This window comes from Halichondria panicea, chromosome 13, assembly GCF_963675165.1.
Source record: "Halichondria panicea chromosome 13, odHalPani1.1, whole genome shotgun sequence".
In the NCBI taxonomy this organism is placed as follows: Eukaryota; Metazoa; Porifera; class Demospongiae; order Suberitida; family Halichondriidae; genus Halichondria; species Halichondria panicea.
Genome location: NC_087389.1, coordinates 6175309 through 6190061, shown reverse-complemented (window position 1 = coordinate 6190061; position 14753 = coordinate 6175309). Strand labels below are relative to the sequence as shown.

General features: G+C 41.8%; 1 protein-coding gene and 1 long non-coding RNA gene across 2 annotated transcripts; both read right to left on the bottom strand.

The window, feature by feature from the left end:
* Positions 1-7136: 7136 nt before the first annotated feature.
* On the bottom strand, positions 7137-14684 carry LOC135347091 (uncharacterized). The gene is made up of 4 exons (XR_010398256.1): positions 14433-14684; positions 7870-7954; positions 7697-7801; positions 7137-7597 (listed from the first exon to the last, which is right to left on the bottom strand). It is a non-coding gene; the product is annotated as an uncharacterized LOC135347091 (long non-coding RNA).
* LOC135346421 (uncharacterized) lies at positions 7982-10799 on the bottom strand. The gene is made up of 2 exons (XM_064544037.1): positions 10768-10799; positions 7982-10662 (listed from the first exon to the last, which is right to left on the bottom strand). The coding sequence occupies exons 1-2, from the start codon at positions 10797-10799 to the stop codon at positions 8334-8336; spliced, it is 2361 nt and encodes a 786-aa protein (XP_064400107.1). The 3' UTR covers positions 7982-8333.
* Positions 14685-14753: the final 69 nt, after the last annotated feature.

Genomic DNA, 14753 nt, shown 5'->3' with positions numbered 1-14753 from the left:
ATGACTCTGTTCACCTACAAATTCAATGCAGGGTGTTCTCAATTATAGTATAGTGGGCAGAATTATAATGCTGGCCATTGGTATTGTTTTGCAGATGCTGAGTATGCACTTGCTAAAATCGTTTTTCTTGTAGGTATTTCACGCTGCCTACATCCCTGCTATAATGGAGTGAGTACAAAGAGGCTCATCTTGACCACCTGAGGGACACAGTGTGGAGGAATCTGCATACAGTTCAATTGCTGGGAGCAGAGCAGGTGATGTGCTCAATATGAGGGTGTCTCATGGGAGACAGGTAAGAAAGAGAGTATACTCGAGTGGAGATCATGCTTCCTACTCTGACTGCCTGCGCATGCGTAATATATTTCCTTCTTCAGCTGAATTGACCCATAGTCATATTATGATTATATAGTACCATAATTATCCTCTTTGACCATGCATTGTTGAATTGACTCAGAATTATATCATAATAGTACCATATCATACGATTGACCATCAGTAGGAAGTTGAATTGACTCATAATTATATCATAAATTGACAATTTAGCCATAATTATCATAACCAGGAAGTTCAATAGATCATAGATGACATAGTATCATATCATCTATATATAATCGCACATAGGAGGTTGAATTGACCCAGAGATGATATAGCTGTAATTATATCATATGATTGACCATAGATGATATCAAGGTATGTGTATTTGATGATGTATATACTGATGGCAGTACTATACAATCATCTCTCAAGAGACGTATAGCTCCACGTAGTCACTGAATTGGCGCGCCCCAGTTGAATTGACGTAGCGAATTGGAAGTAGCAGTAGTGCCAAATACCTCTGAATCAGCAACACTCTAATCCACTCCTCCAAAAAACAAAAGTTAGCTCAAAATGCTGTCGTTTCTCAAGCAAAGGCTCCTAACCACCAGGCTTGCTGTGAGGTGTGTGACTACAATATCATATTCCAAGCTACAAGCTGCTACAAGACCACAACAAGCCAAACCATTCAACTCAATCCCAGGACCCAAGCCTCTGCCATTGCTGGGGAATCTGCTGGATAGCCAAGGTTAGGAAGAGTGGTGGACTATATAACATTCGAGTACTATGACAAAGAATTCAAGAAATATGGAGAAGAAATCATGAAGATTACTTTACCAGGTAACTGGTTAAAATTAAGGTTTATCTTGCTCAAAGATTGTTAGAGGGATTGGTTACTGACAAAGTGGTGCACGTGATGCTTTTACAATCAGTGGTGCATTCGCACTACGCCCTATGAACAGGTTATTTTGCCCTCAAATAAGAAAGTTGTGTTTCCTCGAGACATCATTCTTTCTGATACGAAAGACACGCCTATAGTCTGTGAGCTACTTGCTAATGACTGACCACACCCATTTATTAAAGTTTCAAGTGCTGTTTTAGAGTATTTTATTGCTAGAACATGTAAACATGCTGGTTATAACTATACGGCAATATACGTATAGATATTGGAATATAAGTGATCGAGTTGCACGGACTGAGCACATGCAGTTGTTTGTAGAAATAGGTACAGCTTTGGCTTGTTGAGACATGCAGCCTCGATTAAACCGCATGTCACGGAGTATTCGGATTTGAGGGTACCTTTGTTTCCAAACTCTTATCAATGCCCCACATTGTTATACCAATACATGTCATACTATGTAACTATATAGTTGCCGATGCAGGTGTTGGTCCCATGGTGATAGTGGCGGACCCTGATGCACTGGAGGAGGTACTCAGAGCTGAAGGGAAATATCCACAGAGAGACAAGTTTTGTAGCCCAAAAATAATATGGTTTTTTGATCAAATAGGACGTCCAGCTGGTTTATCTCAGTGAGTGCATGCATGTACAGAATGACAAATACTCCTTAATTGGCCTGTTTATAATTCGAATTTTTATTCTCTAAAGTACAACCACTCATGTATAGTTTTACTGCAGGGAAGGTGAAGGCTGGAAGCAACAGCGTGTTGCAATTAGCAAGCAAGCACTGCCCCGGAATGTGAACAGCTACATTGAGGGCCTGAACCCTATCTACACTCGATTCTCTGACCACCTGAGAAAGATAAGAAGTGAAGATGGTTTGATTGAGAATATAACTCCACTTTCTCGGAAATTGACTATGGAAGGTAGCTGTATAATGAATATGTACTATGGTTGCATCAAAGATCAAATGCTTCAGTTTTAGTTTATACAAGCTGTCTGACCACATACGGCAGTTATACCATGCATGGGCTTGTGGTCAGGCTACATGATAGCTAGCTGCACTGAATACAATATCGACCTACACTGTTCAATAGAGAGAAATTCATACCATAGTAAATAGCTTAAAACTAAATTTTACAATTGTAATCTCTATAAAACAAACGAGCTACTAATGATTATTTTAGTCAACATGAGAAGAGCCAAAGTTAGATGTGTTGTTCCAAAAAGCAATTAAGACTGGTGGACAGTATATGCTGTATAGAATGATCTTTTCAGGTACATTTGCACCGTATATAGCTATAATTATACAACTTGGTTTGTTGTGTTGCTTTTTCGACATTGGTTGTCACAGCCTATTGCCTATTTCCTATTGCCTATTGCCTATTGCTGCATGGAAGCAGTAAGAATGGTCAAAATGTTCATCTGAAGGTGCGTTCACATGTCAGCCTTCACAATCGCTTGCCATCGCTTTCACAAGAAATAATGATGATAAGCAAATTCATTGCATAGCTATAGCAACAGTGACGTCAAACAGTATAGTTGTAAGCATATTCATTGTACAGGAAATAGATTGTACACATAATTATAGCAAGGGCGTATGAAGACGCCCTTGATTATAGTACAAGCCAGTTAAACTATGGCCTCTCGCGGTATATCGTATAACGCGAAATTTTCGAGGGGCTTAATTTTCGCTGTTTTCGTGGGTTTTAGCAATCTTACACAAAAATTAACTCCAAAAGTAATTATTGAATTATCTGCTATTATAATAACGTGCAAAGATTGAAGGCATGGCTTTCGGTAAGCAGTCATCCTACGAACATTGTACAACGAAATGGCCATTCCACGAAATATAAGTGCCTTGAAAATTTGCGCTATATACAAGCTTGAGTAATCAGATAAACTAACTCGGCTTCAATTACTCTCGCATGTAAATCACTTGAGGCCATGCATAGTTTATAAACTTATGTCATACACTCCTGCTGATGTACATGCATGTACATGGGACAGTGTGATTTATGCTGTTTGACTGTACACTGCATGCATGCATACTTGCAGCGACTGGGAAGTTTGTGTTTGGTGCTGATCTGGATCTGTTGGTTAATCCAAATCAAGACGACATCAATGGCTGAGAGAGAAGAAGATGTCCACTGAAGAAGCTGCGGTAATGTCATCAGGAATGCTCATTGCTGGTGTCCACACGGTAACTGTACCTGCATTCTTGTGGTTTCACATTAGTCATTATGTGTTTATTGCGCTTATAGACTGCCTATCAGTCTGTATTCCTCCTGTTAGAGTTGGCTAAGAACCTTGAGGTCCAGGAGCGGCTCTACCAGGAGATACAGAGTGTGGTGGGGGAGCGACCTCCCACAGCTCAGGACCTAGAGGCAATGCCCTACCTCAAAGGATTCAAGGAGAGCCTGAGGTGAGTGTAGCTGTGTGAACTGTGCAGCCAGGGTTTATATTACGTATAGGCAATCTAAATTTGATAGCTTGCATACAGCGTGAGGTGCAACATTTCGGGGGGGGGAGGGGCAGAGCAGTTATATAGCCAAACATTAAAACTGACCCACTTTTCACATGCAAAGCTCTTGGTGTCCTGTCATTGAATATTATATCCCACGAACATTTATTCTGAGGGCTCTCGAGCCAAATAGCAAAAATTTGCACCTGCGAAAATTCCCCTCTGTTCATGCAGTATCTGAATAATTTGTGCACTTGTAGAGTCAGGACAGTTCTAAATATTCTTTCCCGTGTTCTGAATAAGGATACCGTCATCCATGGTTACCATGTACCTGCCGGGGTGAGTCAAAGTTGACTTTATACAATGTATTTATACTTCACTCTCAAGTCAAACAATCAAGAAACAAATCAAGGATTTAATTCCTGTGGCCGCAATTTAGGCTAAATTTGACTCTGATAGTCCCTGATCGTTTCATCATTTTCAAATGTCCCTGCAACAAGTGCCCAGTTTAAACTATATAGTTTATAATTATGTCACAGCACATCAATGTCATTTCCCTCCATAATTATTATACCATGCATAAATTATCATTCTCTCTGCTGTTTAATTGAATTGAATAACACAGGTGAATTTGATATACTCGATTTACACGTCTGCAAAGAATGAAAAAATATTTGAAGAGCCAACAAAGTTCAAGCCAGAGAGGTGGATGAGAAAGGATGGACCACAGCAGCATCCCTTCTCACTGCTACCATTTGGGTTTGGACCCAGACAATGCTATGGTTGGTCCCAGACTAAATGAATGTTCATTGCCATAATAATCACTGTCTTTTTATTAGGGAAAAGATTTGCTGAATTGGAAATGAAACTACTGCTGATTGAAGTAAGAATTTATATAGATAGCTATAGTCTAATTGTATTCCTCGGTGTGAGCATTTGCAAGCGGGGTATATACATGCAGTATATTGTGTGTGTGTGTGTGTGTGTGTGTGTGTGTGTGTGTGTGTGTGTGTGTGTGTGTGTGTGTGTGTGTGTGTGTGTGTGTGTGTGTGTGTGTGTGTGTGTGTGTGTGTGTGTGTGTGTGTGTGTGTGTGTGTGTGTGTGTGTGTGTGTGTGTGTGTGTGTGTGTGTGTGTGTGTGTGTGTGTGTGTGTGTGTGTGTGTGTGTGTGTGTGTGTGTGTGTGTGTGTGTGTGTGTGTGTGTGTGTGTGTGTGTGTGTGTGTGAATGTATCTGTCTCTGTGTGCGTATATAATAGACTGCACATGCAGCTGTTCAAGAAGTGCAAGATTAGTAAGAGGCTTATAGTAACGTTTTCTTGGTATGTGGATTTGTAAAATAATGCTTTGTTCTCGAGTTATATACGTAGTTGGAATGCCATTAGAGTGTGTAGCAAATCTTGTCCACAGAGTGTTGCTACTCTACTCAGCAGTTAGCTTGCACTAGAACGCTAGAAATTGGCAGCTGTAAGAGTGATGCAAGACTCTACTGCAGTGGCGAGGGGCTTTGGGGGCTTGAGCACCCCCTGGCATACTGTTGCAGGCTGTGAGCAGGCTACGTGTAACTATCAGAATGCTATCAGATGGGCTAGAAACCTTCAATCAACTTTCTATCTACTTCCTTCAATCCACTTCCATTTGTTGTGACGTCATTGTTTACTGAGCATACACGTTGTTATCCTGCTAATGGTTAGCGCATGCGCGAGCATGCAGTCGATACCAGGCCCACTCTCAGAGGAAGTGTGGCCTGGAACCCCCTTGCTCAATTTCTAGAAACGCCAGTCTGGTGCAGCAGCCTTACTTTTGGTATCCTTTTAGTAACAAGCATGGTCGATCATTTCCCATGCACTCTCCGAGTTTCCCTGCATGCAGTTAATGTTCATCATGATAAATTATTATGTGTGTTACCAATAATTATAGCTATAGTGCTTTTTGTTTAATAATTATGTATAGCTTCGACACATCCATTGAGGCATCAGCACCCACGGTGCTTTCAGTGTTACAACAAAACCAGCAACTATAGTATGTGTTTGTAGTTGTGGCTGCATGTCTCTAAATAACATGTCCTTTGAACCCATGCATGCATACACAGTTGACTCGTAACTTCACTCTGAAGACAAACAAGGATGACGTGAAGGTGGTTGAGAGACTGGTCACTGCAGTGGATGAGGACGTCCCTCTTTTTTTTACTGACAGAAATTAATTTCAATAGCAAGAACTATAATTATGGTGATTTTTAGTATAATTATAGTGTATTCTTCTAAGCGGTCTGGAATCGAGGCTATAGGCATGTGCGTAATCTCTTTGTGCATACATAACTTAGTCAGGGGTGGTACTGACCTCAATAGAGTCAGGAGCAGATTACAGAAGAAGCGCTATGTTACTGCTGTACATGGGTGTGGGAATCACATCTCTGGCTGCATGCCTGTAATCAATGTCTGTAATCAATGTTTGGTTGCTTTATATACTGCACTGTAGCTAGATTTAAGTGAAGAGATGATAGTGAGTTACCATGGTAGAGGAGTAAATTCACAATTATATATAGCTAGCCAATCACATAGGATATATAACACTCATACTTAGACTGGAAACCACTCCCTTCGCTCTGGGCAATGGGGACTGGCAAGTTGCCATGTTGAGAGTTGTCCCGTTGGAATGCAATTAGAACAAACCACAAAATGCGTAATGCGTGGGTGATATTATTTCAGCCTCGATAACAGACCGCCAGTGATGTACTTATACTCAAGGCCAATAATATTTTTGTGCAGTAATACAGTCATGTATAGTTAGCGTGTGGGCGGTGGCACGTGAGTATTTGTGACGTTTATATTCTTGTGGCAGCGTGACATTCTTCACGCACTGGGACAATTCTCAACACGGCAGCTTGCCAGTCCCTTTCTCCCGAGAGAAGGGGAGTGGTTTCCAGTCTAACTCATACTATGGTTGCTAGGGATTTATGGCAACGTAAACGAGTTTTGATTTACATGAGAGTGGCTAATTGCTTCGACCTGCCCCGCGCCTGTCGGACCTAAGCCTGCGCCTTGCTAAGTCATGTGATCCCCACTGACGTATAGTATAGACACATTTTTGAAATAACTCCTCTCACTCAGTACTTGGAGCGTATATTTACCACGAACATTATCTGTTCACATGGCGAGAGGCATTAGCACAGCGCAACTTGCATGCAGATGCAGCACTGCACTCGTTACATTCGTGAGTGAATGACTCTATATATATAACACAATATCACTCACTGCAACAAGTAGTCAAATGCGTGGGCAAGAATATGGCCTAATTAGTAAAGCTTCTGTTGAGATAGATAACAGCTGACTACATTGAACACCACACAGGACACTCGCAAGTACTTAGCTACCAACCAATTCCTCCAAATGAGACATATAGTTTCCGTCCTCTGCCCCATCCTGTTAAAGTTAGGCTGATAGTCATTAGTATACACCATAAAAAATTTGAACTATACTTTCAAGCACGTGGATGTTGTTTTTTTATCGATGAAGCTGATTAACGTTTGTAAAGGTATTCATGGTATTGAATAACGATAATGCTCTGCAGCGCACATCTAATTCACAGAAGTCTCTGATTGGAAACAATGGCCTCTCTATATGCGCTATTCAAACACTGCACATGCACACGTATTCTACACAAAAAATATATGCACTATAAGCCCCCCGACAGGAATACCGAGAATCTGCAGTTCTTACAGAAAAATGGTCACAATTTGGTGGGAAGAGTACGAAAAAATGTCTTTAAGACTATAAAATCATGCATTGGTCTCAAGACTCACTCTCACCCCTTTGGATCTTCATCTTTGACTGATCCTTTTGACTTTTTCTTCTGCGTTTCTATATAGCGTCATACGGAAGCTTGTGTACCAGGCGTAAATAAGAGTTTTCCTACCCTCTCCCCTGGTAAGGTAACCAAGAACAAAAATATTGCTATAAAAGAGTTAAGCTAGTCTAGAGTATTAGCAGACAAGCAATTGTATCAGTACACAACCAACATACCTTTCTTGTTCTTCACACATGCAGCAGTAGCCTACAAGAATACCAATTCCAAGGCCAAACACGATTATAAGAAGAATGACCAGCAGTATAGAGTGCCACGATTTCCTACAATGAGCGTACAAGTACATGTATACATGCACTTAATCTGTATGTCAGGTTATTCGTTGACTTACTTTGTTGAATTCCTTTTACGCATATCCTACAAAAACGAGTGAACAATATTCCCACAACAATTCCAATAGCAAAGGAGAGGACAACCTGTTATGTCGCAGGTTCATGCAGACATTTGAGTTTAGTGAAATCGTATTCAACAACTGATAAAATGCACAAGAACAAAGGTATTAGTATGTACAAGACAAAAGGCAGTGGAGCAGAGGCTCCCATACACAAAGAGCCGCCTGGAGCGGGCCCCTATAGCTAGGCACAAAGGGAACAAAGAACAACTATACAGAAAGAACCTACTAACGAACAGAAACCACAATAACAGAAAAGTACAATACAGGAAGTAAAGTTAACCACAGGAAATGAGTTAATTAACACAACTAAAAGTAAGCACTATGCACATTACTACACTTCCTCCCCTACTAGATGGAAGCGTTACAGCAACATATAAAATAACTCAATAACTCACTACAAACTAGTAATGGTCCACAAGGTAGTCTGGAGCGGTTGTCGCTCGAGCTGACCGACGAACACTTGGAGTTGCTAGTGTCGAGCCAGTTGGTGGTGGTGGTAATTGTTCAGAGTTCGAGTCGGGTGTTTCGGTATCATGATCTAGTTCCGGTATATCAGTCCAATCAGTCAGGGGTTGTTGTTCGACTGTAGAGCGGGGGCGAAGATGATCTGCGTGTCGACGAAACGTCTGACCAGTCATCAGGGTAACGTTGAAAGACAGAGGGCCAGCTGTACTTTCAATTGTGCCGGGAACCCAGTCCTTCTTGGAGGGCAGATCACAAACATAGACATTGTCTCCAACATCGAACTTCCGAGCCACAGCATGCTGATCATGACCAATCTTTTGCTTCAGCTGTTTTGCGCGAACTTTCTGAGTCAGGTTCGGGATAGCTAGGTCAAGCTTAGAGCGAGGTCGGCGATTCAGTAGTAGCTCAGATGGGGAGATGCCTGTTGTGGAGTGCGGCGTCATTCTGTACTGAAACAGAAACTGAGATAGGTTGTCTCTGAGTGGGGCATCAGGGGCTTTCTTCATGTAAGCCTTGAAGGTTTGGACGGCTCGTTCTGCCAATCCATTTGTTGCGGGGTGGTATGGTGCTGAGGTAGTGTGTCGAATTCCTTGTGTTTTTACAAAGTCCTTGAATTCAACACTGGTGAACACTGATCCGTTGTCTGACACGAGCAATTCAGGTATGCCGTGAGTCGCGAAGATCGACCTGAGTTCAGTGAGGGTAGTAGCCGTGGTAGCGTGTCGTACAGCTTTCACCTCCATCCACTTCGAGTGGGCGTCTACTACGACCAAGAACATGTGTCCGAGAAGAGGGCCAGCGTAGTCGATGTGCAGCCTAGCCCAGGGGCGTTCTGGCCATTCCCAGGGTTGAATCGGTGCCACTGGAGGGAGTTTCCTGGTTCGCTGGCAGGCGTCACACAGCTTGACTTTCTCTTTGAGTGCTTTGTCCATTCCGGGCCACCATACAAAACATCGGGCGAGACTCTTCATTTTCGAGATGCCCGGGTCCCAAATCCCAAACACTGTGGAATGCTTGTCCAAGATCTCCTGGAGATCGTCGGCCACGGTCGTTGAGTATTTAATGCTTTGCCAATCCAGTCTTAGGTTCTCCAGCCAGTCTCGTCCCAGCAAGGAGGGTCCTTTGCCAGCGACAACAAGGAGATCCAATTCCGCCTGCTGTGCTTGGTACAGAACATGCACACGAATTATGCCCTTTACCACAATGTGCTCACCAGTGTAGGTCTTGAGTCGGATTGAAGTGGGTTTGAGAGGGGGCTTCCGTTTAGGCCACAGCGATCGGTACGTGTGTTCATTCATCACAGAGAGGGCTGCACCTGTGTCAATTTCCATGGTAGTATCCAGTCCATTGAGAGTAACAGGTACAGTGATTGGCTGAGTGCGGCCAGCGGAGGAGTAGAACAAGCTGTACTCATCTGTGTCCTCCTCATCATCATCATTAGAACCAATCAGCTGGTTAGTAGATCTAGATGCAGTTTTGTCTGCTTTTGAGTCTCTTGTTCTCTTTCTGCAGACCTTTGAGATATGCCCTTGTTTCTTGCAGTAGTGACAAGTGCTTGTGCGAAACTTGCACGTAGTTGCCGGATGAGCTGCACCACAACGAAAACACGGTTGTGTTGGGCCAATTGAGGGAGGTTTCTCCCGAGGGAGTGGAGGCTTGTGTCGACGGTTGTCCAATAGACGGTTTACAGACGCGTCCTGTCCAGAGAGATTTCTGGTGCCACGATCAGCTAGTTCCGATGCCTTTGCAACAGCCAGAGCGCTGTCAAAAGTGAGTGCAGGGTCAGCCAAAAGCTTGTACTGGAGCTTCTTGTCTCGACATCCACAAACAATGCGGTCTCGGAGCATGTCGTTGAGGGTTTCGCCAAACTGGCAGTGTTTAGCAATCTTGCGGAGCTGGGCCACATAGTCATTGATCGTCTCTCCTGAGTGTTGTACTCTTGTAAAGAAGGTGTACCTCTCGACGATGGGTGAGGGTGTAGGCTGCTGGTGTTCCTGAACCAGAGCAACAAGTTCTTCGAATGTTTTTTCGGTAGGAGCTGCGGGAGCAAGTAGATCACGGACGAGTCCATACGTTGACGGTCCGCACACGGTGAGAAGTGTTGCACGACGTATGTCTGCGTCATCAATGCTGTTAGCGACAAAAAAAGAGTTGAAGTCGCTCTGTATACACTTTCCAATCCTCCGTGCTGGGTTGGAAGGAGCCAATAGTGCCGATTGAGAGATGAGCCATGGGGTAGTACTTGGTTTGGTTGCCGTTGTAATCCTCGTCGCCAATTGTTATGTCGCAGGTTCATGCAGACATTTGAGTTTAGTGAAATCGTATTCAACAACTGATAAAATGCACAAGAACAAAGGTATTAGTATGTACAAGACAAAAGGCAGTGGAGCAGAGGCTCCCATACACAAAGAGCCGCCTGGAGCGGGCCCCTATAGCTAGGCACAAAGGGAACAAAGAACAACTATACAGAAAGAACCTACTAACGAACAGAAACCACAATAACAGAAAAGTACAATACAGGAAGTAAAGTTAACCACAGGAAATGAGTTAATTAACACAACTAAAAGTAAGCACTATGCACATTACTTTTTTTTTTTTTTTTTTTTTTTTTTTTTTTTTTTTTTATGAAAGATTTAGCAATTAATTGCAAGGATACACAAATAGCTACAAAGCTAGGGTGAAGTGAGTCCTATAACATACGCTTTAATAGTTACAACATGTCAACTAGATGTGAATACAGATGAGACTTAAATGAACTTATACTAGTACAGTCTACTAAAGTAAAGTCCTTGTGGCTAACCAGCCTATTCCATATTGTGATTGCATGCGGAAAAAATGAGAATTTGTAAAAGGATGTTCTACATTGGTAGGGGACCAGAGTAAAACAGTTAACAGTTCTACTACTGTACGTCATATTTCTCTTGGTTGCTGGGTTGTTTGGGAAGTCAGTTAGATTGTGTAGTATTTTGAAAAGGTGGCAAAGCACCGCAGCAAGGCGCCTCAGCTGCAGAGAAGGAAGCCTGGTCAAGGTGAGTAATTCTTCACTTTTCAAATTCCATTTCTTCAGACAGACTCTCATAGCAAATCTCTGGACTTTTTCTAAATTGTTTATTTCACACTTGTGAAATGGGTTCCATACAGAGGATGCGTATTCCAGATGTGGTCTCACGAACGATGTATACAACTTTAACAGTGTTGTTGGAGAAGAATTCTCAGAGAACCTGCGATGTAGGAGACCTATCAACTTCCTTGTTTTATTACAAATCGTATTGATGTGAGTGTGCCAGCTCAAGTCAGCCGATATGGTAATTCCTAAATACTTGTAGTTAGAAACCTGCTGCAGTACATAACCATTTAGAAGTAGAGTTGGAGCCTTCAATGAGCGCGATGTTTTCTTAGAAACGGACATAAACTTACACTTGCCAAGATTAAATTCTAATAATTTAGTGTTCAAAAAATTTGAGACTTTAGAAATGTCCTTTTGAAGATTCACGTAGTCATTAGTAGATGTGATAACTCTGTATAAGGCCATGTCATCAGCAAACATATTTAGCTTACTGTCTTGAGAAATAACATCTGTGACTTGGTTTATGTACGTAATGAACAATAGTGGACCCAAAACCGAACCTTGGGGCACACCTGAGAGAACATGTAAGCTGTCTGAGTTACTGCCATCAATACCCACAAACTGTTTCCTCTCCAGTAAGTAGCTATGCACCCAGTTTAGTAAATATTTGTTAAAATTAAGTGACTGTAGATGTTTCAGAAGATTGACATGGGGGACAGTATCGAATGCCTTTTTGATATCAAAGAAAACTACGCATACTTCTTGACCTTGATCCAGGGCTCTACTCCAGTCTTCTATCACCTGTATTAGGGCTGAGATAGATGAGCGTGATGACATGAAGCCCCACTGCCTTGGAGATATAGGTGCCTGGTCGCACAGGTGTTCCTGACAAAGAGACTTAACGTGTTTCTCTAAAATTTTGCTTATTGTAGGAAGTATCGAAATTGGTCTATAGTTGCTAACATGAGCGGGGTTGCCTCCCTTCAGTACAGGAACAACTCTAGCCATCTTCCAGGCTGCCGGAAAACATCCAGTCGAGATAGAGGAATTGAAAAGAGACGTGAGTGGGGCACTAATACTTGCAGCAGTGCTCTTTAGCATCTTAGCAGCTACGCCATCACAACCCATAGATTTTCCAATTACAAGTTTGGTAAGGTCTTTAAATACTTCCTCTTCAGTGCACAGTAACTCTTCAGGACACCCAGAAGGGATCATGTTGCCAAATTGCTCCATGGAGTTGTTAGCCTGTAAGGGAGGGCAGTTACGATTGTAACAAGAGTGGAAGAATTTATTAAAAGCTTCAGCTTTGCAAGTTGCTTGGTCTATAGTTGTGCCACTCTCTTCAAGGGTAGGAATAGAACAAGTTCTCCCATTTAGGGTTTTCACAGTCTTCCAGAATACTTTTTTATCCTTGGTATTCAATTGGGAGAAAAATTTGTTCTTGCTTTTCCTAATCATTGCCACCACACTATTTCTCTGAACTCTGTATTTCTCCTTATCCCTATGACAGTTAGACGATTTAGCTCTGTGAAAGTAAGTGTTCCTCCTAGTTATCCCTTTAATAATTTCTCTATTGATCCATGGGGTTTTACTTTTCACCTTGATAGTTCTACATGGAATACTGAGTTCCATAATCTGCAGGAATAGTGATTGCCAGGCGAGTACACTGGAGTTAATATCATTAGGATTTAGTTCTTCTTCCCAGTCTATCATGTCCAAGAGCTCATTAGCACGATCAAAGTCTGCTGCCGAATATTGCCAGATTTTCCTTTTGATAATATTTTCCCTGTTGAGCAGTGGTTCACAGATAGAGAGTGAAAGTGAAAGTCCCAGATGGTCAGAGTTTGCTAGTTCTGGAATCGCATTGCAGTATTTGATATTGGTTGGCTTCGAGACAAGGACTAAATCGATAGTAGATGACTGATTAAGATTACTAAAATGAGTTGGGAAGTTAACAATTTGTGACAGTGAATAATTACTCATAAAACTTAACAAGTGGGAGTACAGGTAATGAATTGGATTAAAATTAACATTAAAGTCACCAACAATAACTAAATTGGATAAAAAGGACTGGTGTATAGAAAGTAAAACATTTGATAAAGTATTAAAAATAGAATTTGATGATGACGGTGGACGGTAAAAAACTCCAAGACTTAGTTTAAGATGGTTCCTGAGAAGGGAGACTAATAAAAACTCCAGACCTGGCGGTGCTGTAAGTAAAACTGAATATTTAACACTATTGTGAATGTACATAGCAACGCCACCACCATGTCTATTTCTATCTTGACGTACAAAATAATAATTAGGAATAAATAATTCTCTATCTTCAATGTCTTTACATAACCAAGTTTCCACGAGACAGACAACATCAGGGCTAAATGATTGGCATACAGCAAGAAGTTCGTCAAATTTTGGCAGAAGGCTTCTACAATTGTAATAAATAATGGTGAACTGATCATGCCTGTTACAAAAATTACTGGGTTGAGAGTTTTCACCCTCCATGTGATGCTGCATGCCTAATTGATCTCTAAAAAATGAGGTGCCCTGGGAGGAGGTGGTTGTGAGTTGTTTTGATCCTCAGTAGGTTCCAGCGATTGGTCTACATTGTCATTTTGGGCCTGTGAACCCTGATCAGTAACATCATGAACATGATCCTCCTCCTCAGGAGGGTCCAGCGATGGATCTACATTGACATCTTGAGCATGTGTTCCAAATGCCTTATCTGGTGGATCGCTAAAGCGATATAGTGGCTCTATCTTCCACCTAGCTTGTTCAATTAGCAACCATTTATCCTCGAGTATTTTTAGCTTCATTTCATCGCCACGAACAACAAACCACCACTTACTTATTTGGGACGATTTAATGGTCTTGTATTTTCTCTTCACCGAAAAAGCATTAACATCAACATCAGATATGGACTTAATCGAATCAGATATCTCTGAGGTAGTTGTAGTTCTTACTACACAACCGCACTTATACTGACAGCTAAAATCCAAGTTCGAATAATTGGTGGTATAAAAATATAAAAATAACCTGAGAGGAACACTCCCACCACCTTAAATAATAAATCTCCTAGCTTGCAAGTAAATGGAATAACAATATTAAGTAGAATTAGGTTGTAGAGATGTCAGGACAACTTCCAGAGTATCCCCATGCCGTTATTAGCTGACATCACAGTAGTCATGCGCTCACGTTATATAGAGTCAGCACTGCACTCGTTATAGAAGTTTTTCTACATGCACTATATTTTGACTAGACGTGTATACACTCTATACTGCACTTGCACGGT

Excerpts from the sequence above, each read along its gene's own strand:
- LOC135346421 (XM_064544037.1), bottom strand. The coding sequence starts at position 10,799 with ATGGGAGCCTCTGCTCCACTGCCTTTTGTCTT. Across the intron at positions 10,663-10,767 it reads GCTCCACTGCCTTTTGTCTT|GATTACAACGGCAACCAAAC; the intron begins GTACATACTAAT and ends ATTGGCGACGAG.